Genomic DNA, 21,342 nt, shown 5'->3' with positions numbered 1-21,342 from the left:
TCACTCACCCCCACGCCCTTTTCTCCCCACCCCCCAAGAATATCAAATAGATTTTCTAATCCTTGCTGCTCTTCTTGTCCTTCTGGCAACCCTATTATACATATGTTACTTCGTTTTGTGTTGTCCCAAAGCTCCCTTAGGCTCTCCTCCTGCTTTTAAATTTTTTTTCTCCAGTTTCTGTTCAGATTGAGTTTGTTTCTCTATCTTATCTTCTTTTTTTTTTTTTTTTTTTTTTTTTTTTTTTTTTTTTTTATTTTCCTCTTAAAGTATTACAAAGGGTATTACATAAGTATCCTTTCCCCCCCCCCCATAGTTTTTTTTAAACTATAGTCCAGCTCTACAACAGTCTGAGGGACAGTGAACTGGCCCCCTGTTTAAAAAGTTTGAGGACCCCTGCCTTAATGCCTCACTTATGAATGCCTTTTGTATTAAGTGACACACAGTTATGGAGCAGCAGCTGCTCTGTAGCAACTACAGACAGTCCTCGGGTTACACTGGACTCGACGTACGTTGTTTCGTGGTTACGTCACCATCTCCCATTTATTTATTTTAAAAAAAGTTCCGTCATTTCAATGTATGTACACACGTGCTTTATGTTTTTTATTATTTATTTACCACAAGTAAAGGTCAGGAATTGCTATCTTTCTTTAAAATTTTTTTTACTGTTTCACTTCATTACTGCTGTGTATGTGCTCCATGACACATACACAGCAGTAATGTGTTATACACAGTGAGTGACGTAGGTGCTTATGTAGGTGGGTTCCGACTTATGGCGAAAATCGCGTTATGTCGCACCATAGGAACGGATCTCCAACGTAACCCGAGGACCTACTGTATTTAATCGCATTTTTTTGACATTCTGGGCATACAATGCCAGAGCATCATTTTACAAACTGACTTAAACCCCAGGGACTAAGTGAGTGTATACATAGGCTATTCTTCAAATTAAATATATTATCTGTATACGCACAAAATATAGAAAACCAGATTTTTAAATCATAAACTAGAGAATGATTAAATGTTCTTTACTTAGCAAAAATGTTTACCCAAGACTCACCCTTTAGACATCAATCTCTTCAACTGGTTTTAACATGATTCTGTTTGCTTTATTATCAAATTTTCTAATTACAGGAGTCATAGGACCTGAAGGGTAACTTTTCTAAGTTTTTATGAACTCTAGTCTGTTCCTAGTAATAAACAGTTAAAGAATGAAGAAGAGCTACAGAAACCCTCCAAGTATATAATCTCTGTTTAACCAACCACCTCATCGTTTTATGAGTTGCAAAACAACAAAAAAAATTTTGGGGGGCTTTTCTTTTCTTTTCCCAAACATCCTCTTGGAATGTTTCTACTGGGAAATGAAATTGTCCAAGGAGGAAAGAAAATGCAACATATTGTTTTGAGTTGCTATCTGTGCATAAAGAAACCAAAACAGTGAAACTCATTTTAAAAGTCTATTTTTAAAGTGAAAGTTGCTAATTGATGTTAATTCAGTTTCATTTTTAAAATCGGAAGGACTCTAACTTGGGTTACAAGGCTGTGCTCTTATCAGAAGTTGTAAGGGCCCCTGAAGTAGAAATGAGGGGATTTTAAAATACCATCTTAGATGGCCAAATCACAATAAATGAAGACAGGCAATTATTCAATTTTTTAAAAAGTCTTATTGAAAGGTACTAAGTTTTAAAATAAGAGAAGTCAGAAATTTAACTTTTATGTTGAAGGAAGAAAATGATGCTCAAAGTCACACAAAGGCTGCAGGGTTTACAAACTCAATGCCTTTGGGGCTGGAGGGAAATGAGCGAAGGGGTGTATCCACCCTGAAGTACATCCCATTAAAATGAATAGCCGTCATGGCCGCTGTTCGCAGTGGTTAGAGCACTGGCTAGCACACGGAGTTGTCTCGGGTTTGATTCCCAGTCAAGGGGATGTACCTGGGCTTGCAGGTTCAATCCCCAGCCACAATTGGGTGTGTGTGGGAGGCAATCAATCGATGTCTCTCTCTCTCTCTTCCTCCCTCTTTCCTTCCCTTCCTCTCTCTCTAAAAATCAATGGAAAATATATCCTCAGGTGAGGATTAACAAAAAATAAAACATGGATAGCTGTGCCCTGGCTCAGTTGAGTGTCATCTCATGCATCAAAAATGTTGCCATGCCCTAACTGGTTTGGCTCAGTGGATAGAGCGTCAGCCTGCGGACTCAAGGGTTCCAGGTTCAATTCCGGTCAAGGGCATGTACCTTGGTTGTGGGCACATCCCCAGTGGGGAGTGTGCAGGAGGTGGCTGATCGGTGTTTCTCTCTCATCGATGTTTCTAACTCTCTATCCCTCTCCCTTCCTCTGTAAAAAATCAATATTTTAAAAAAATGTTGCCAGTTTTCCCCAGCCAGTGTTGCTCAGTGGTTGAGCATCGACCTATGAACCAGGAGGTCACAGTTCGATTCCTGGTCTGGCCACATGCCTGGGTTGTGGGCTCAATCCCCAGTGTGGGGCATGCAGGAGGCAGCTTATTAATGATTCTCTCTCATCATTGATTTTTCTCTCTTTCTCCCCCTCCCTTCCTCTCTGAAATGAATAAAAATATATTTTTTAAATGTTGCCCATTTGATCCCCAGTAGGGGTTATGCAGGAGGCAGCCGATAGACGTTTCTTTCCCTCTCTCCCTCCTTTCCTCTCCCTCTCTCTCACTAAAGTCGATAAAAACATATATATACGGATAGCTGCCATTCAGATCCAGCCAACTGCACTCCCAGGCAGGAATGTGAGCCCAGTGTTGAAAATCTTCCGAGTTTACAAATAATCATGCAAAAACTTTCCATTTTTAAATATTACACTTTTATTATAAAAATTTTAAGGAAAACAATCCTGGTTAGGAAGAGGGGTCAAAAAATCTATAAGCCACACGTGGGCCGGCAGTTTGTGACACGTGGACTAATCGTCCAAGTGCCAGTCTAGCTCTAATCTTGTATTACTACTTGGTATAAATACACTGAAATAAAATGCTTAGCATTCCCTAGGAGATTCAACATTAGAAATAGAAGCCACTCCTGGAAACAAGCTTTGGACCTAGAAATGATGTTGGACCGTTAATGGGAAAAGTGGGAAGAAAAGACATGGTGGGACTATACAAATTTTAGAAAGAAAACGAATACCTCCATTATCTTGTTGGGACTTGCAAAGTTAACTATTAGGCGGTTCTTATTTTTATACCTAAACTTTGAATGTTAGAATGGGCTGCATTACATAATGCAGCATGGAAAAATGATCATTGGTTAAAGTATGGTTTCTGGCCCTGCCAGTGTGTTCAGTTGATTGGAGCATTGCCCTGTAGACCAAGAGGTAGTGGGTTCGATTTCCAGTCAGGCACATACCCAGGTTGCAGGTTCAATCCCCAGTTGGGGTGGGTGCAAAGGCAACCAATTGATGTTTTTCTCTCTCTCAAATCAATTTTTTTAAAAAAGTATGGTTTCTGGATCTTGTTACTAGGTATTAAGCTCTTTGGAAAATACCATCATACTTCTGAAAAAAAAATTCAAGAAAATAATAAAGCATACCGATAATTAGGATTACATATGATTGCCAAATGTAATAAATATTTTCTTTAGAAATGGTGTGCTAGTACCATTAGTTACTAAGGGTCTGGTTGATTAAAACTGAAATGAAATTTAACTGGCCACAGCCAAGCACCACTTTAAAAGGTAAGTCATGTGGACCAGTTCATTCTGAAAAAGAGTGTTACTCCCTTTCCTTTCTCACTTGTGATCCAGATAAAACAGATATCTGATTTGTCTGAACAATGTGTTTTTTTTAAATACAAAAAATCTATTTTTATAACCTTTAAACTCTACCCAAACTGTTATGTTCAGGCCAACTTAAATACATACACTTTTTTTTTTTTTTAATTCCAGGAGTTAAGACACAAGCCCATAGGGGTGTGTGGCCGTCACAGGCCCATCAATTAACTCCCGGCTGTTGTAGGACTGTTGTGAGGTGGGTGGGTCTCTGACCTACACTTAACAGCTGTCAGCTTTTAACAGTCTTCCCATGAGGAAATCTTTGCATTTTGTTCAAAACATTTGAACAAAACTCACCTCTGAACTAACAGAGATATGTTAAGGGGCACTTGGACTACGAGAAAATGGTTCTTATACAGTCTTCGCAGGCTGTCAGTCATCTAGACACAAGTGAGTCGGCATCCACGGTGTTCAGAAGGTAGAGTTCAGGCTGAACTGTCAATCCCACGTGGTACTAAGGACAAAAAGATGGAAAGGGTTAGACTGACTTATATTTAAATATTAAAACTGGCACTTAAGTATCTATAAATAGCATATCGATATAGGCCTTTTTTTTTCAGTACTGCTACGTTTTTATTTCAGAAAAGAAATGGCTTACCGATACATAGTTTATAGTATTAAAAAAAAAATAGCTAGGAGCTGAAATAGTTAAGGATTGCGATAGCACCAAAAGTCCTTAACACAGTTTGCACTTGACTGTTCTTGTAACATACTTTGCCTAAGGATGGGTGCTTTTGATCAGAATATTAAGGGCAAATACACTGGCTGCTTTTCTATTTTAGTACTGTGTGTCAGAAATCAGTTTTCAAGTGGTTTAAATCCGAAGCCCCATTACCTTTTGGCACCCAAGCAAAGTCTTTCATTAAAAAACAAAACACACAAAATGGCTGAGAGGGAAATGACCTATGGTTCCAAACTGTTTGTCAGTCTGAATCAGCTTCGGCTGCTTTCAGAACACATGGCAGACCCTTCTCCTGGAGACCTGAATCCAGATGGTTTGTGTTGGGATCTGTGATGCTGCATTAACTCGTTTTCTCTTTTCTCCATACACTGCTGGGTAATCACCGAGTCTCCTTTTAGCCCTACTGTCACTGCTCAGGGCCTTGGAAATGTTCTTGCCTCTTGGCACTAGCAGCCCGTGAATGAATGCAGAATGCAGACTGTAAATCCGTAGGAAGAAAATATTCCTGTTATAGTTGGAAAGGCACTGGAGTTGGGTTCAAGCTCCAACTCTGCCACTTCCCATGACCTTGCGCAAGTCAGGTAGCCTTTTGGAGCCTTATCCTACTTATTTGTAAAATGGAAATAAATCCTATCTTTGCAAATTCCAAGTACATAATATGCCATCTCATGTTAGTGTTCAATAAACATAATTTCTTTTAACACGTTACAAATTGCCCTGTATACCTCACAGGCTTGTGGTGACTGCCTAGAGAGGAGTCCAGATGGAGCCCAAGATAAAACTCAATTAATGGGCTAGGAAATACTGAGTCACACTGGCCTTGGGGCAGAAAAGCAGCTCTTCAGGGATAGCTTGTTTATTCACTTTAGGGCTTTACATCTCAGGGTTTCCTAATCAAGAGCCATTGATTGCCAGATATATTGACAATTCACTGCACCCTATTCTCAAATGAGCTAAGGTGGTGGGCCTCCTATGCAGTAAGCAAGGATTGCATTATTAGTCCTATGATCCCAGCGTGTATCACGTACAGAACTTCTTCACTGGACAAGTTTGTCCTATTGCTCTGCGACATTCAGAAATGGGGCTAAATGGCACATAGTCTGAAAAACTTTTCAGGGGCAGAGAAGTAATGCAAATGAGTAAACTTACTATTAGTTCTTAGCTACTGCTGGGGTCGGACCATAGAGGGCCCGCCCATTTTCTACACCTGCCAAAAACATTTTTTTTTTAACTTAGCGCAGGCCAAACAAAATTAGTCTACCAGTTGGCAACTTCTGAGCTAAAACATATTTTAATACTATTCAGAGTATCAAGCAAATGCTTCCATGTGTTGATGTTTCTGGTGCTTTAAACCACAAAAACTTGGTGTCTTAAACTCACATGAAGGGTGTACTGCATATTACGTGGGATGGTCTGGTAATGATAATGTAGGCCCTGCAGTTAAGCCATTCAAGTTCAAATGCCAATTGCCCTTTAGCAATTGTAACTTGGGGAAGTTATTTTTTGCCTTTCATTTGCCTCACCTATATAGAAGTGATCCTCTTGTTATACGAATTAAATGAGATTATGAGTGCTTAGACCAGGATTAGCTCATAGTAATGTGTTAGCGGCTTTAAACATTCAGAAGCTAAGGTGTCAAGAGAGGCTGACACATTCTGATTCACAGTCCTACCCAATGAAGGAGCAGAGAGTTCTAGAGGGCAATGTTAAAGGTTCTTGGGTCAACTGAGGATCTTCAGATTGTTATGCATCCTATTTTAGTTCTGAAAATAAACCCAAATTAAGGAGAGAGCTAAATGAGGTAGGACAACAGAGAGAACAAAACTCCCAGATTACTTCTACAGCATAACCTAAGTATTTAGCTCTTGTAAGACACGGAAGGCTTGCAACAGAAAAAGGGAAAATGAAGTTCTGGTGACCCTCTTGGGACAAATGAAATGCTGACTTAGATTTTCCCATCATGCATCTGGTGACAGGACAGGTAGTTTGCTGTGCCTGAACTTCTCTTTATTTTCACTAAATGTGGCCAATATTCCCATTTATATTGGGGCTGCCAAAATGCTCACTTTTTAAAAATGTTTTTATTAATCTTATTTTTTATTTTTGCAAGGGAGAGGGATAGAGATAGAAACATCAAAAGAGAAACATGATGGATCAGCTTTCTCCTCCACAACCCCTACTGGGAATTGAGCCCAAAACCGAGGCATGTGCCCTGACTAGGAATCGAACCAGTGACCTCTTGGTTCTTGGGTCAATGCTCAACCACTGAGCCACACTGGCCAGGCTCACTCATTTTTTTAAGATAATTTTAGTTTCTCTTTTCAAATACTCCTACTTTTTATTGGCAGTATATACAGAATATAAATGCCTATTTCAATGGCGAAACAAGACTACAGTTAGAAAAATGTTCAGTTTAGAGCAGAGAAAGGCAGAATAATAAGTTTCTTATTCTTTAAATACTAGAGGCCTGGTGCATGAAAATCGTGCACTGGCGGGGTAGAGAGGGGGTCCTTCAGCCTGGCCTATGCACTCTCACAGTCCAGGAGCCGTCAGTCAGACATCCTTGGTGCTGCTGCGGAGATGGGAGAGACTCCAGCCACCAGCACTGCACTCACCAGCCGTGAGCCTGGCTTCTGGCGAAGCAGCACTCCCATGGGAGTGCACTGACCATGAGGGGGCAGCTCCTGTGTTGAGTGTCTGCCCCCTGGTGGTCAGTGCGCATCATAGCGACAGGTAGTTCCACTGTTTGGTCGACTTGCATATTAGCCTTTTATTATATAGGATGGTAATGATGTGACCTTTAGCAATAGCAAAAATATTTGAATAAGTGGGTAAACAGAAATTAGTGTTTGGTGTCTGCAATTCATCAAGTCTAAGGATTAACCTACTAGTATTTATTTCTCTTTCCCTTTTAAAGAGGGAATAAGAACTGAGTGGGCTTAATATGTTGTTCCAGGTGGTGGATGAAGTTTCAATATTTCAAAGTTCTCGAGATCTTTATTAATAAAGTATTTTTAAGGTTAAAAAAATACCCAGGAAACCAAATTGAAAAAAGAAAAATGTTTTTAATTACAAACCAAGTTTACATATTGTTAAACGGTCACTGAAAGCTCAGTTGTAACCACTCCTAACAGCACTAGCACAACCTCTCAGGAGCCACACTACAGCTCTGCCTTGTCCCTGTTGATTCCTCATAGGCTGGAGCAGCACAGTCATTTCATGACACATTTACGGAGAACAAGGACTGACTGATATAAGGTACAACTGTATACCCTAAACCAGTGGTCAGCAAACTGTAGCTCGAGCCGGCTCTTTGGCCCCTTGAGTGTGGCTCTTCCACAAAATACCACGTGCGAGCTCGCACGTACAGTGCGATTGAAACTTCGTGGCCCATGCGCAGAAGTCGGTTTTCGGCGTGGGCGAGTCTATTTTGAAGAAGTACTGTTGATATTTGGCTCTGTTGACTAATGAGTTTGCCGACCACTGCCCTAAACATTCCACACAGAGACACTGCCAAGACAATGCATGTGCTGGCACTAGAAAACATGAAAGGTTCGCGCACCGTGCACTGCAACCAGAGTGCTGGTGAAGTACGCTATCTGAGAGGATCAGATGGAACACAGCATGGGAGTTTTTAACACTGTGACATATTCCATACATGTATTATAAAGTACCATTTAATTGGGAAGAAATTTTCCATCATTGCAAGTTATAAATACAACGTTTAAAAGAAAACTGCCAGTTTTTACCTGGACTTCTAAATATTTGTGAATCTGAGACTGACTGGGCCCACCCAGATACAGGGCAAAGGTAAATGTTTCTGTACCGTCTTTACAAAGAACTTTTTCATCAATTTGGCCCTCACCTACTATAGCCAGACCTACTGCAGCTTAAGGTGTCATTCTTCGATATCTTCTCAGAGGACCAGGATGGATATGAGGAGGAACAGTTAGGGAAATTTGTCTTTCGTGTTACTGTGCTATATTACTTGAGCAGCTAAGATAAAGGTATGGTCAGTGAAACAGTAGTTTACCCTTAGTGACTTATAAAAGACAATCTATCCAGTCTGCACTTTTGACTGTGCGCAAAATATCAGCAGTAACGCTGTTAGTGTTCAAGTGAACAGAGAACATCAATTCACCATATCTCCAGAAGGAAAGCCCCCCACCTCCCAAATAAGAAGTCCTTCGGTGCCATTCCCATTACTGTCCTCACCACGTCAACAGCTATAAACGACTTGATTATTTATCTGCGTCACACAAATGTGACTTGATTTGAGGTAATCACATAGTCTCGGTCTCCGCGTGTAAAAATGTCGCAAGTGGCTGATGAGCAGCAGCTTCATGCTGAAGGGGCCCATTTCCTCTGACTCCGAGCTCCACCATCTGGTCTCAAAAAGTTTTCCCTCTGAGGGAGTGGCTGAAGAGAGAACTTCGCAACCACAGTGATACCCTACTGACTTGCTGAGAGAGAGCTTTGCATCGCTTAGGTCCACAGCTCCGAGGCTGCCTGCAAGCCGTCCTGGGCACTTCAGGAAAACGTGATGGTGCTGGCAGGAGGTGGCTCTCAGGAATACACAGATGGTGCTTCTTCTCCTTCCAAGTCTTTTCTCCTTACCCCAAAGTCTCATGAGAACTTCAGTTTATAAATGCTACCGTCTTTCTCCATCACCACCCTCCTCCTGGAGGAGGAGGTGAAGGTTTTACACTAAATGTGCTTGAAAGTAAGTGTCAAGAAAGCTGTGTATTAACATAAAAGTGATTCAAGTCAGGACTCCCAAGAAAATCCTGGTAAGTGTTCAATCTCTGAGGAAAATCTTCTAAGTGATTTTCGAGGTGATTAGTAACCACCACCTACAGGTGAGTTTTGCTATTTGTCCATTTATCACCTTTATGTTCTTTTACCCCTCTTAACTTCCACTGAGAAATTTAAAGTAGAAATAAACTGAAAGAATTCTAAACCTGATAGAGGTGGCGGTCTCACAATTCTACATTTAATATGAATAAAACCACTCTAGTTGAGATTTTACTTTTTATAATTAAAATAATTGAAAGGGTATGCATAAGTATTTCTCAGCCTTTTAAAATCCATTATCTTTTAATAAACAAATCTGCATACCCATTGTGTACTTTTGTTATGAAATGTACTGCATTTTCCAGTTCTTTTTTAACATACAGCCTAGTTAAGAATCATGCATAGAGATTTATCTCTCAAAAGGATAAAATAAGCTGGCTCTTCAGCAGCTCAAGAGTTAGTGTTAAAATGACAGCAGCAAATAGTCAGCTTTTCAAAGACCCAGTTCCCAGGTTAGGAGGTCAGGAAGAAAAAAATCCATCTTTCATACATATGTGAGTCTTTCACAACAAACAGGGGAATCCTAAACGCAGTCTGTGCAACAGCACATACTTCTGGCTATGTTCACACAGTAAACCATAGAAACACACTGGCTCTGATGGCTACCTGGATCAGACCGACTGACCCAGTGTCTACTTAGTATAGTCATCGGTGGCTTCTTCAGTCAGGACTTTAGAGGTGCTTACCGTGCGCCCACAATCCAGGCAGGACATGCCCAAAGCAATCAGACATTGCCAAATCTGAAAGAGAAAACAGAGCCACGTTCACCAACCTCTCTGAAGAGCCCTCTTGCCCACCGTGACTGCTCAAAACTGGGCTCCTCAGATGCAAACCTGCTCTCTTCTGCAAACATCCATTTGCCTGTCTTCTATCACCAAGTCATTCTCCAAATCCCACAACCCCTTCAAAACATCCCGGACTCTCCTTCTGCGGCCAGGTTTGTCCACACTAGTGACAATGCTGAGCTCCCTCTGCTCCTGCTGCTGGGTGCCTGCAGTTCGTTTCTTTTATTGGACTTGGAGTTCCCTAAAGAACACTTTTCTTCATGAGGAGGGGCATGATGACAGACTAATACAACTGGATAGTCTCCAAAACTGCTCTATGAAGTGTATGTTCGGAGCTAAACAGCAGTAACCCATTCTAGCCTTAAAAACAGTCTTCAGAATCTCAAGAGTCTCGGGCTGCCTGAGGACACCTTGGCACCTTCATGACCAATTTGCATGAAGGAAGGATTCCCTTACCTTCTACAGCAAATTTTAAAAACAATTCCTGTCAAGGACATATTCAGTTACTTGGATTTCCTGAGAGTAGGTCCCTATAATATATAGTGTCAGCATGATTTTAGTGTGCCTAAAGTTTACTGAGAGCAAAAGAAAGGGATGTATCAATTCAGGACATCATTTTTCAACATTCACTAAAGTGACTTTTCTCAATCAAGCATGGGGACTAAATTAATTGATATTAATTTCACAATAACTTCTATGAGACAGACCCAAGAACTCATTGCTTATAAAAGATCAGCAATGAGTATCCAGCCTCCATCCTTAACCATTCTCTTCAGCAGATATGGTACAAATTCTGCCGTCCCTGGTCTTCAACCCTTGTGTGTTTCAGAGAAACCTGTGTAGAACAGGGAGGTGGATATGTTGTTGCTGCTATAGTCATTTTTCATTAATATAAATAATGCTATAGAAGATTTGGAAAATAAAGAAAAAAATATATCCATAATCCCATCATCTTAAGATCAGTATTACCATTTTTATATAATTGACTCTAGAATTTTGAAAAAAATTTTATTATCTGGGTACACATAATTCTGCATTCCTTATCTATGTGGTTTTATAACCATCACTTTTTAGTAATTCTAAAATAATTCAATGAGAGAGTATAATTTTTTATTTATTTCCTTACTGGACAGCTATTAAGTAGCAGCGCTGAGCAGGGCTGTGAACCCACATGATCCACCCCATAGCTCTGATATCACACTGCACAGCCTCCATCTCCAACCCCATTTTGTTCCACTCTCTGCTTTCCAGACTGATCCTCTTTGTTTAGTTCCTACACTCTCCTTTAGAAATTATTAAGAATGGAAACTAAACAGAAGTGACAGGAATAGAAAGATGATAGCTCTTAGGAACCAAATTTTATGGTTAAAAATACTGTTTAACCAAAAAAGTGTGTATGTATATGTGTGTGCGTATATACAGTTTAACCATAGCTGACTTAACAATTTCATGTAAATTATCTCAATAACCTGAAGACAGATTGCTAGGTGCTCCTTCGGGTGCTTCCTGGATGTTAGTCAGCCCCACACTGCTGACTAACTTATGCCCCTGCCCCCTCCCAACTGGACTTACCAAGTAAAACACGAAGCTCAGATAAGCCACACTGACCACAGCAGCCACCACATACAGAACCATATGCCCAAGACTCTGGACATAAATCACGACAAAGTACATGTTGATAGAGCAGATGACAAAGACCAAGATCCCGCCTGCAACCTTCCAGCCCCTGTAAAAGAATCAGCACTGTCACTGTCAACAGCCGACCTGTCCACAACAGCAGGCGCTGTGTCTCGCGGGGCAGACAGGGCAGGAGTGAGAAGCATTTCAAAGAGGTGTGCTCCCCCTGGTGGGAGCATGCCCACGCCTTTCCCTCCCCCCTCAGCTTCCCCCTCAGGCGTGCATCCCCTAACTCTAAGGGACCCCAAGAGACTTGCAACCAGGGGAGCAATGGACAGCAGCAGCTCCTCCCAGACAAACCCCCTACACCCGTCTCCAAGGCCCCCTTTTCTCTGACTTCTAGTGAGTCAGAGCCACCCCGCCTAGGTTCTCTCCTGTTGCTTCTTCCATCCTAAGCCCTTCCTTGTTTCACTGTCCCCAGCTTTAAAAAAAAGAACTAAAAATAATTACCCCAGATTTGGTTAAATAAGCCAAAATTAGACAAAGAGAGAGAAAAAATACTATCAAATAACCTATTATTCAAGTCCCTAAAAATGCAACAAGTCATGAGTGTCCCTAGAGATCCAACAAGTAATTTCAACTACTCTCATATCTGTTAAAGATGTGATTGTAACGTATTAGCTTATACCAGGGGTCCTCAAACTACAGCCCGCGGGCCACATGCAAATACAAATATTGTATTTGTTCCCATTTTGTTTTTTTTACTTCAAAATAAGATATGTGCAGTGTGCATAGGAATTTGTTCATAGTTTTTTTTTAAACTATAGTCTGGCCCTCCAACGGTCTGAGGGACAGTGAACTGGCCCCCTGTTTAAAAAGTTTGAGGACCCCTGGCTTATACCGTTCTTATTCAAGGTATTTAGCATGGAATTAAGTTGCTTAACACTTCAGCCCTGGCCGGTGTGTCTCAGTTGGTTGGGCATTGTCCTGTGCACTGAAAGATGCCTGGGTTATAGGCTCAATCCCCAGTAGGGGGCGTGCAGGAGGCAGCCAATTGATGTTACACTCTCACATTGGTTTCTCTCTCCCTTCCACTTTTTCTAAGCTAAACATTGAGGGGGCAGTGCTAACAACCACCCCTCCAACCCCTATGACTCAGTTTCTGACTGGCCTACTTAATGAAGATATCCTCCCCCCACAGCTTTGGGGAACTGAGAGGAGCACACTCACATTCCATTGGCAAAGTCACTCATCACTGGCCGCAAGCTCGTAAACGTGAGGATGGGTATGAGAGCAAAGGGAAGCTGGAAAAGAAAAAAACTAAGATCAGATGGGGCTGCTGGGGGTCCCTGGATCACCCCAGAGAGTAGCACTGTTAGTGAAAGGGAAACACAGACCCTGCCTCAATCGCCCTATGAAAAATTATTCCTATCATCCCAAATGCCAAGCATTACGTTGAAATCTGCACAGCTGTCATTAACCTAACATCAATTATGATCATAAGGTTCTTTACAAATACTTGTTTCTGCCTTGTCTTAACCTGCTTAGGACCTAGCAGTGTCCTATATGTCATTTAATACTTTCTTGGCTTAATGAATAATAATTTTGTGTCCTATATGTAATTATAATTTATAATTCCCATTCAACAGACTTTCAAAAAACCAAGTCATTTCTAAAAACCTTTTAGATGCCAGGGATTTCATACACATTTACTGCAGACCAAGACCATGCCTCTCTCTTCCTCTAAATTTTCCCCAGCACTTGGTACTAGGCTTGGTACCTAGGGCAGCCCATATGCTACACCTGTAAGCTCTGCAGAACATTGAGGAAGTCATTCATCCCGGTTAGATGCTCTACATCTTGGAAGACAGCAACCAGCAGAGTCGGGATAATGGCAATAGAGCGGGTCAGAATCACTCGGGCAAAGCGTGACCATCTTAGGTTCAGGAATCCCTGGAAGAAAACACAGAAGCAGGATGAGTATCTAGAACAGGAAACTAAAAAGTTTTGGAGAGATTCAGGAAGACCTTAAAAGCATGGGATTAATAAGTAACAAAAGGCCAATTTCCCCTTCCTCTAGTGAATACCAGTCAAAGCTGCACCTACCTCCATGACAAACTGGCCAGAATAGGTTCCTGTCATGGTGGAGCTCTGCCCTGCGGCCAGGATCCCCACGGCCCAGATGTAGAGTGCAGCAGGCCCGAAGTAACATCCCAGCACAATACCCTGGGGGGCAAAGGGGAGGGGAGAAGCAGGTGTGTGTTAGGGAACTGCTGCACCCACCTAAACCAAGGGCTGTGCAGGGCACTGTCCCAGAAACTCAACTCAGTCCTCACTTCATTCTAAAACTTTCAACCGAAATGTTGCTGGATGGTCCTTCTTTCCTTAGCCTAGTCCTTTCTCTTCTCCAAGCCCCTAAAACCTTCATCTTCAACCTACACCTGAAATATTAATAAAATAAAAAAAGTCTATGCTATATTTCCCAAATTATACTGCTTAACACACTATTTTAGAAGATAACAGGAGTGAAAAGAAAGGTAAAAAAATTTGGGAAATGCTACATACATACATTTTCTACCCCTGGAGGTTCACAATGTAACCAATATAAAAGGGACTGAGCCCCAGTGAAGACCACTTTACTAGGTACACTTTCTTCAACTGCACCAGTTAACATCTGGTAGAACACTCTACTATCAGCACAAGTTTGGGAACTGCTGAAACAATTCACTTTTTTAGCTGATCCTTTATTCTTTCTATGTAGTCCAAAATGGTTGCCTAGCATCTGGCCCTCTGAAATAAATGACACTCCACAGGGAGATATGCTCAGCTCTGAAGCGAACCTACAGAAAAGACCAGCTACTAGGCCAAGAATAGTGATCCAGGGGCAAAGAACACGAATCTGGATGGTTTACCCCTTTGAAGATGTCCACAGCCAGTGTTGAGTTATCATCAGGAATAAGGCCAGTATGGGGACTGCTGCTATTTTTACAGACTTCAATCTGGAAAAGAAAGCAGTTTAGGAGCAACTTTTATTTTCGAGGCCTGGGCCAGAGAAGCAGCGCTCTCCCACAGATCACACACACGTCATCTATGCTACACAGCCTGGAGGCAAGACTGGATACTTCAGGCTGTGATGGGGCAGACACTGGGGGCAAGTATCACTTGTACTCTTCCTCCATAATCTTTTTTTTACTGATTTCAGAGAGAGGAAGGGAGAGGGAGAGAGATAGAAATATCAATGATGAGAAAGAATCATTGATTGGCTGCTTCCTGCACATCCCCTACTGGGGATCAAGCCCACAACTCAGGCATGTGCCCTTGACTGGAATCGAACCCAGGACCTTTCAGTTCACAGGCTGATGCTCTATCCACTGAGCCAAACCGGCTAGGGCCCTCCATAATCTTTCTGCACCCCCATGTCATCAAAAAGATTTACTGAGTTAGAGTGTGCACTGTTGGGTCATTTTAAATGACAGGAAGAGAGGACCCTTAAGAAGGCTTCAAATAGGAGAAGACACCCAGAACAGGGAGTCCTTAGTCAAAGCAGAGCCAGGAGTCTGAGGTCCTATATATGGGAGCAAAGTGGTGATCAAAACTGGATAGGCAATCAGGAACTGAGAAGACAGAATTCAAAATGACAAACAGAAACTGTTGCCAGGACAGACTGTTTTGTTTGTTGCCTCCTCCCTGCCTGTACTCAATCACCAAATGGCAGGACTGGCAAGCAGACTGGCAGTTGATAAACAGGAAACAAAAAACTAAAGAGATGTGAAGCCACTAACAAAATAGCACAAGGCAATCTTTAGTCTGGGGCGATCTCCCTTCTGAGACAAAAGCAGGGGGGAAAGAGTGTAGGCTTTCAGCCCCCAGGCTGCACACGCTGACTAGTGCAGTGACTTAGGGGACAGTATTGAGGCCACAGATCTACTGTCATAGATCCAAGTCATTGTCATATTTTCCTACCCCATTCCGGCCTTCACATTACCCTCACATTCACTACCACTCAGGACCCTGGCTTACTCACCACCTGCTGATGGGTTTTCTCAAAAAATGCTTCGGCAAAGACTGAGACGACAAAAACATTGATGATGAAGGAAACAAAGAGAGCAATGCAGGATTCAATGAAAAAGTACTTATTGGCTTCTCGAACTTCCTGCTTCTTGGCTCGGTTTACCTGTCTGGACTGGAGAGAAAATAGCAGTAGTCATTTTTTTTTTTTTTTAACTATTTGGAACAAGTTTCCTTGTAATATTTCATGAGTTCAGAGACAACTGAAAGATTTAGAGGGCAACAACTGACCAGATGAAATGTGAGAGAATCGCTTACATCCGTGTTCCCTAAGAACTTCGTGACCCTTGGATGACATTACACATTCCTCAAATAGGTAATAGAAACTAAGTGATTACTGAGCTCTCAGTTATTGTGGCTGGAAGAACCAAACACACAAGCAAAAAAACCCAAGCTGTCCTAACAAGTGCATAACCTTAATTATAAAGGTCTCTGAAATTTCCCAGAAAACCATTGTGTAAGACTGCCTGGTGAAAGGTTAGTGGGACTCTTTACCCCTGACCTCCTCAAGGCCGCTCAGGACTCTGAGATTAAAACACAAGAGACTTGTGCACTTTCAGACCTTTTATGAACGACTTTAGTTCCAGTTTCTGTGGGGTCAGTTATCTCTGGTCATAAAACAGAGTCCAGGTGTGTGGGGTGTGTAAGCGTCTAACATGGAAGATACCTCGCTCCTTCAAGATCTAACAGTTGTAAACTAAGTGCGTGCCCCTTGCAACTAAAGGACAACATCTCATGACCTATCTCAGAGTCCAGTGAGATAAAGGCCCCGCTCACCTTGACTAAGGCAGAATGCAGGTACATGTTGTGTGGCATGATGACAGCTCCCACGATGCCCACAGCCTGCTGGATCTGTGGGGTGCCGCAGCCTGAACAGGATGGCAGGAACATGCCCTTGAGCACCTTGCTCTGGTTGGGTCTCACTGTAATATACTACATACCAACATAACAACTATTAGCTTGTACTGGAATATGAGACCGAGGGAGTAACAGCACAAGGAAACACTCGGCGTCCTTTCCTCCTTTCCTTATAACCCCTTCTTCTTCAACAACTACCTAGAATAACGAGGAATATAGAACCATCGGAAACCAAGCAGCATAAGGGGCTTGCTGCCAGAGATCAGAGAATTCAACACTGGGGTCCCTGGATATTTTACCTCATATTTTAGATACACAAAATAGATATGTAGAAAATGTAATTAATATTCTAAAGAAATGAAATAGCTGAGCTCTAGCCGGTTTTGCTCAGTGGGTAGAGCGTTGGCCTTCGGATTGACGGGTCCAGGTTTGATTCCGGTCAAGGGCATGTACCTCAGTTGCAGGCTTCCAGCCCTGGTCAGAGGCATGTGGGAGGCAACCAACCAATGTGTCTCTCTCACATCGGTGTTTCTCTCTGTCTCTCCCTCTCCTTTCCACTCTCTACAAATCAATGGAAAAAATATCCCTAAGTAAGGATTAAAAAAAAAATGAAATGGCTGCTAAGGGCCTTATTGATATTAATTTCACAATAACTTCTATGAGACAGACCCAAGAATACAGTCAATTCTTAATTATCCTCACTTATGTCTCTGATCAGCTATATTCATCTAAAAATCAGTGATTGCCACTAGCATAAGCTGGCTCATTCATAACACTTTTCACACATACTTTTTCCTGGTCTAGCATTTCTCTTGAAAGCCTTAGACCAAGCTGTATAACCTACTCATAGATTAGATATATTTTTAAAAGTCTAGCCATGCCAATAAACAGCTATCAGTTAAACCAGATATAGAAAAGGGCTGTTAAGGCATATAATGGTACCGATTCCTCGGAGTGTCTGGGTTGGGGCACAAACCAGGAAGCATCCACTACATCCCCTACAGTTGCAATGCAGAAAAGTTCAAACTGCAGTTGGTATAAACCAGAATGAGCAAAAACAGACCCCTCTAAGTTAACAGCCAAGAAGCACCCTATAACATCCTCTCTAACCCTCTCCAAAGCTATTTTATTGTCCAGATGGCCAATTTGGAACCAGAGGGTGTAGTCTGGAAAGTCCTAGAAAGTTTGTCATTTATTTTTTTCCATCACCATTTATTCCCTTTATGCCCTCTTCCACCTCCACCCACCCTCTAGTCATCCTATATAATAATCCTATATAATAAAAGTCTAATATGTTTGACCAAACGGCGGAACAACCAGTGGAAAAACCGGTCACTATGATGCGCATTGATCACCAGGGGGAAGACACTCAACACAGGAGCTGCCCCCAGAGCCCAGGCCAGCCAAGGCAGGTGCCAGCGGGGGGCCCTGCAGAGGGAGGTGACCAGCAGCAGCAGCGGGGCTGGTGAGCAGGCAGTGCCAGGCAGGCCAAGGCAGGTGCCAACAGGGGCCCCTGATCGCCCCTCCGGTCGCCCCACAGATCGGTCCTGATCGCTGGCCAGGCCTAGGGACCCTACCTGTGCACGAATTTTGTGCACTGGGCCTCTAAGTTTTTGGGTTTTTTGTTGTTTTTTTTGCCTCTAAGTTTTTGACATAGAGTCCTGCAGACCTTCCTGGACACTAGTCTTTGCTATAGATAATATTCCTTCAAAATTGGCCCACGACTTAACTGGCTTCTTTTTTTCCTTTCTGCTTTTACTTTATTAACATTTTTTATTTTATGCTGAATTTACTCCTGGGCCATAAGTTTTGTTTCCTTAGTTTCTTCTGGGATATGTGTTTTCTTCTGTGCAACCTCCTCTTCTGGTTTAAAAACAATCTGCTTTTTCAGTAAGAATCATCTCAGGCCAAAACCGGTTTGGCTCAGTGAATAGAGCGTCGGCCTGCGGACTGAAGGGTCCCAGGTTCGATTCCGGTCAAGGGCATGTACCTGGGTTGCGGGCACATCCCCAGTGGGAGATGTGCAGGAGGCAGCTGATCGATGTCTCTCTCTCATCGATGTTTCTAACTCTCTGTCTCTCTCCCTTCCTCTCTGTAAAAAATCAATAAAATATATTTAAAAAAAAAAAGAATCATCTCAGTGTGACAGGGAGAGCTCATGTGTGGGATAATCTGTAAGTTCTGTGCCACATCTTTGGGAGCTTTGTTAACCTAGATGTGCTCAGTGTCCAGAGATTCCACATCTACATCCTTAAGTTCAACATTACTCTCTGGCTTTTTAAGCACGTGCAGCAAAAATTCAGCACTCTTTTTGGGTCACCAGCCCTATGTCCAGCCCCACTGTATGGCCTGGGCACACCTACCAACTCCACCCATGTCACGACAGAATGCTTTGGTCAGGTGGCATCCTTCAGACACTCATGGGCTTTTCAGATATGCATACCCCACATGGCCTGGGCAGTTTCACGAATGTTCTTAGAGTTAACACAGAGATCTGAACCTCTTAATTTGCATGACTTTGCCTGATTTCAGGGTCAAGTGAACAGCAAACTATTTTCACAGGTTACCTCTGCTACTTACAAGAATAGGAAGCAATTGTCTTTTTCTTAGCACATCCAATACAATTGAACCATCCTAGCATTATTTTGTCTTTTATAATAAAAACAACAAAAAAAATTTTTTTTTTAAAGCTAATAAATAGCCTGTCATACTTGCCTCATATCCGAAAGTGAGGGCCATAACAGTGATGAGAAAGCCAAAAAATGCTTCCAGCTTCCGCAAGCCTGAAGGGGAAAATGTAGCAGTGAGTTTATAGGAGACAGAGTTCCCTATCAGTCACATGATGGAAAAGTAGCTTCTTTGCCTAACCCCTCCATTCCCACTCTACTTACCATATTTGTCCAAAAAGAGAAATACAAAAGTATCTGCAATGGTGATGAGAACTCCACCCCATAGGGGAACCCTAGATCAGAGATAAGAAATGGAAATTAAAGGAAAGCAAGATTGAGAAGTACTTTCTTCCCAATAGCTCTCCATACATACAACTTCTGGAGAAGGACTTGGCGGGAGGGGACAGTGGCAGGAGGCCAGGCTTTGGGTAGTTTAGGATAACATGAATAATATTCACTCACACTTGACTGTCTACTACGTCAGACATTAGGATACGTAGTTGAAAAGAATGGGTCTTACCCCTCAAGGAGCTCATTGTTTACTGGAATAATTTGACATACAAATAAATAACTGTAATACACAATAATACACACAAAAGTACATACTGCATAACAGAGGCATATATATAACCCAACACGAGAATTTGGAAGATATAGAGTCTACATCTTCCAGGACAGAGGAAGGTGGTCCTGGATAGGTTCCACAGAAAATATAATAAACTTGAGTTGAATCTTGAAAATTGAGAATGAGTTGGGTTTTTGTTTTTACATTTGCTTTGAAATCTAGCAAAATATTACTTTCTGGAGGGAAACCCCCTCACCTTCCTACAGACAGGAGATTGATGGCAATGGCTGAGCCAATAACCTCTTGCATATCTGAGCCAATGATAGCCAACTCCACCATCAGCCACAGGATAATCCGTGGGACCTAAACACCAAACAGAAGAGAGACATGGTTCTAGTTAGTAACTTCCGAGAACGTCCCCCATAATTTGGAATTCACATTTCGGAACTGACCCATCAACAGTCCTTTATAAGCCTTCAGTTTAGAGATAAAGACCCATCACTGCACTGTGGACCCCAGCTACAGAAGGCAAGTGTGCTTCTAGGCGGCGGAGCTTATGAGTCAGGGCCTAGGCAGCAGCTAGATCCTAATATTTTCCTCTTTCCTTTCCATTCAAGAGAGGAATAGAATCTCCATTCATTAATTTCCACTTAATTTCATGCCTAAAAAAACGATCCTAAGTCTTAGGGGGAAATGATGATGCTAATATGGTCAAAATATTCTTCAGGAGAGAATAAAAAATGTCTGCAGAAGAAAATATCGATCCTGATTGTAGCCAGAGAGACAAAACAAACATGAAAAGGCTGGGTCTTCCGTAATGTAATAACAACACGGAAGTAAAAAAGGACAGATGCAAAGGGACTCGGGGCAAAGTGGTTGGACTGGGTGGTGTATGCCAAAATAGGGAGCTAATCTGGTCACACAATGCAGGTGAAAGACAAATCTAGTTAACGCTGGTTCACTGAGCACAGAAAAGAACACCTCCACGTGTCCACTACCCAAGAAACAACTGCTAAGATACACAAAGAGAAGCTAAAAGAAATTATAAATTACCAGGATTTTCTTTTAAGAAGCATATATGAAAAAAAAAAAGATAAGGATACTTTCTCACAGCCAGGAAAGGAGATTAAACATTTAGAACAAACCAGAGGTAGATCTCCAGTATCTCATCTAAAGATGAAGCTAAGGCCCAGCCAGTGTGGCTCAGTGGTTGAGCATCAACCTATGAACCAGGAGGTCATGGTTCGATTCCTGGTCAGGGCATATGCCTGGGTTGCGGGCTCAATCCCCACTGTGGAGTGTGTAGGAGACAGCTGATCAATGATTCTCTCTCATCACTGATGTTTCTGTTTCTCTCTCCCTCTCCCTTCTATTAAGAAAAGACTCTAGCTGGTTTGGCTCAGTGGACAGAGATCAGCCCACGGTCTGAAGGGTCCTGGGTTTGACTCCAGTCAAA

At 42.1% G+C, this 21,342-nt stretch overlaps 1 protein-coding gene across 5 annotated transcripts in view; it reads right to left on the bottom strand.

The window, feature by feature from the left end:
* SLC11A2 (solute carrier family 11 member 2) overlaps positions 1–21,342 on the bottom strand; it is a 41,654-nt gene that overhangs the window by 537 nt on the left and 19,775 nt on the right. For 4 of the 5 annotated variants that reach the window (XM_070410234.1, XM_070410236.1, XM_070410237.1 and 1 more), the window contains exons 6-17: positions 20,143–20,249; positions 19,544–19,614; positions 19,368–19,435; positions 16,572–16,727; positions 15,751–15,909; positions 14,639–14,725; positions 13,833–13,952; positions 13,530–13,679; positions 12,957–13,030; positions 11,682–11,835; positions 10,011–10,064; positions 2,807–4,242 (exon numbers count right to left, since the gene is read on the bottom strand). In XM_070410234.1, coding sequence (XP_070266335.1) covers positions 4,165–4,242; positions 10,011–10,064; positions 11,682–11,835; positions 12,957–13,030; positions 13,530–13,679; positions 13,833–13,952; positions 14,639–14,725; positions 15,751–15,909; positions 16,572–16,727; positions 19,368–19,435; positions 19,544–19,614; positions 20,143–20,249 — 1,278 coding nt within the window. In that variant the 3' untranslated portion in view covers positions 2,807–4,164. Of the gene's footprint in view, positions 1–2,806; positions 4,243–10,010; positions 10,065–11,681; positions 11,836–12,956; positions 13,031–13,529; positions 13,680–13,832; positions 13,953–14,638; positions 14,726–15,750; positions 15,910–16,571; positions 16,728–19,367; positions 19,436–19,543; positions 19,615–20,142; positions 20,250–21,342 lie in introns of those variants that run through there. The other variant, XR_011470831.1, reaches the window with a different exon arrangement.

The sequence above is a fragment of the Myotis yumanensis genome, unplaced genomic scaffold, assembly GCF_028538775.1.
Source record: "Myotis yumanensis isolate MYYU_CA2020_CCGP unplaced genomic scaffold, mMyoYum1.0.hap1 SCAF_3, whole genome shotgun sequence".
Taxonomy (NCBI): Eukaryota; Metazoa; Chordata; class Mammalia; order Chiroptera; family Vespertilionidae; genus Myotis; species Myotis yumanensis.
The sequence above is the reverse complement of the archived record's forward strand: the minus strand, read 5'-3'. Positions and strand labels throughout refer to the sequence as shown.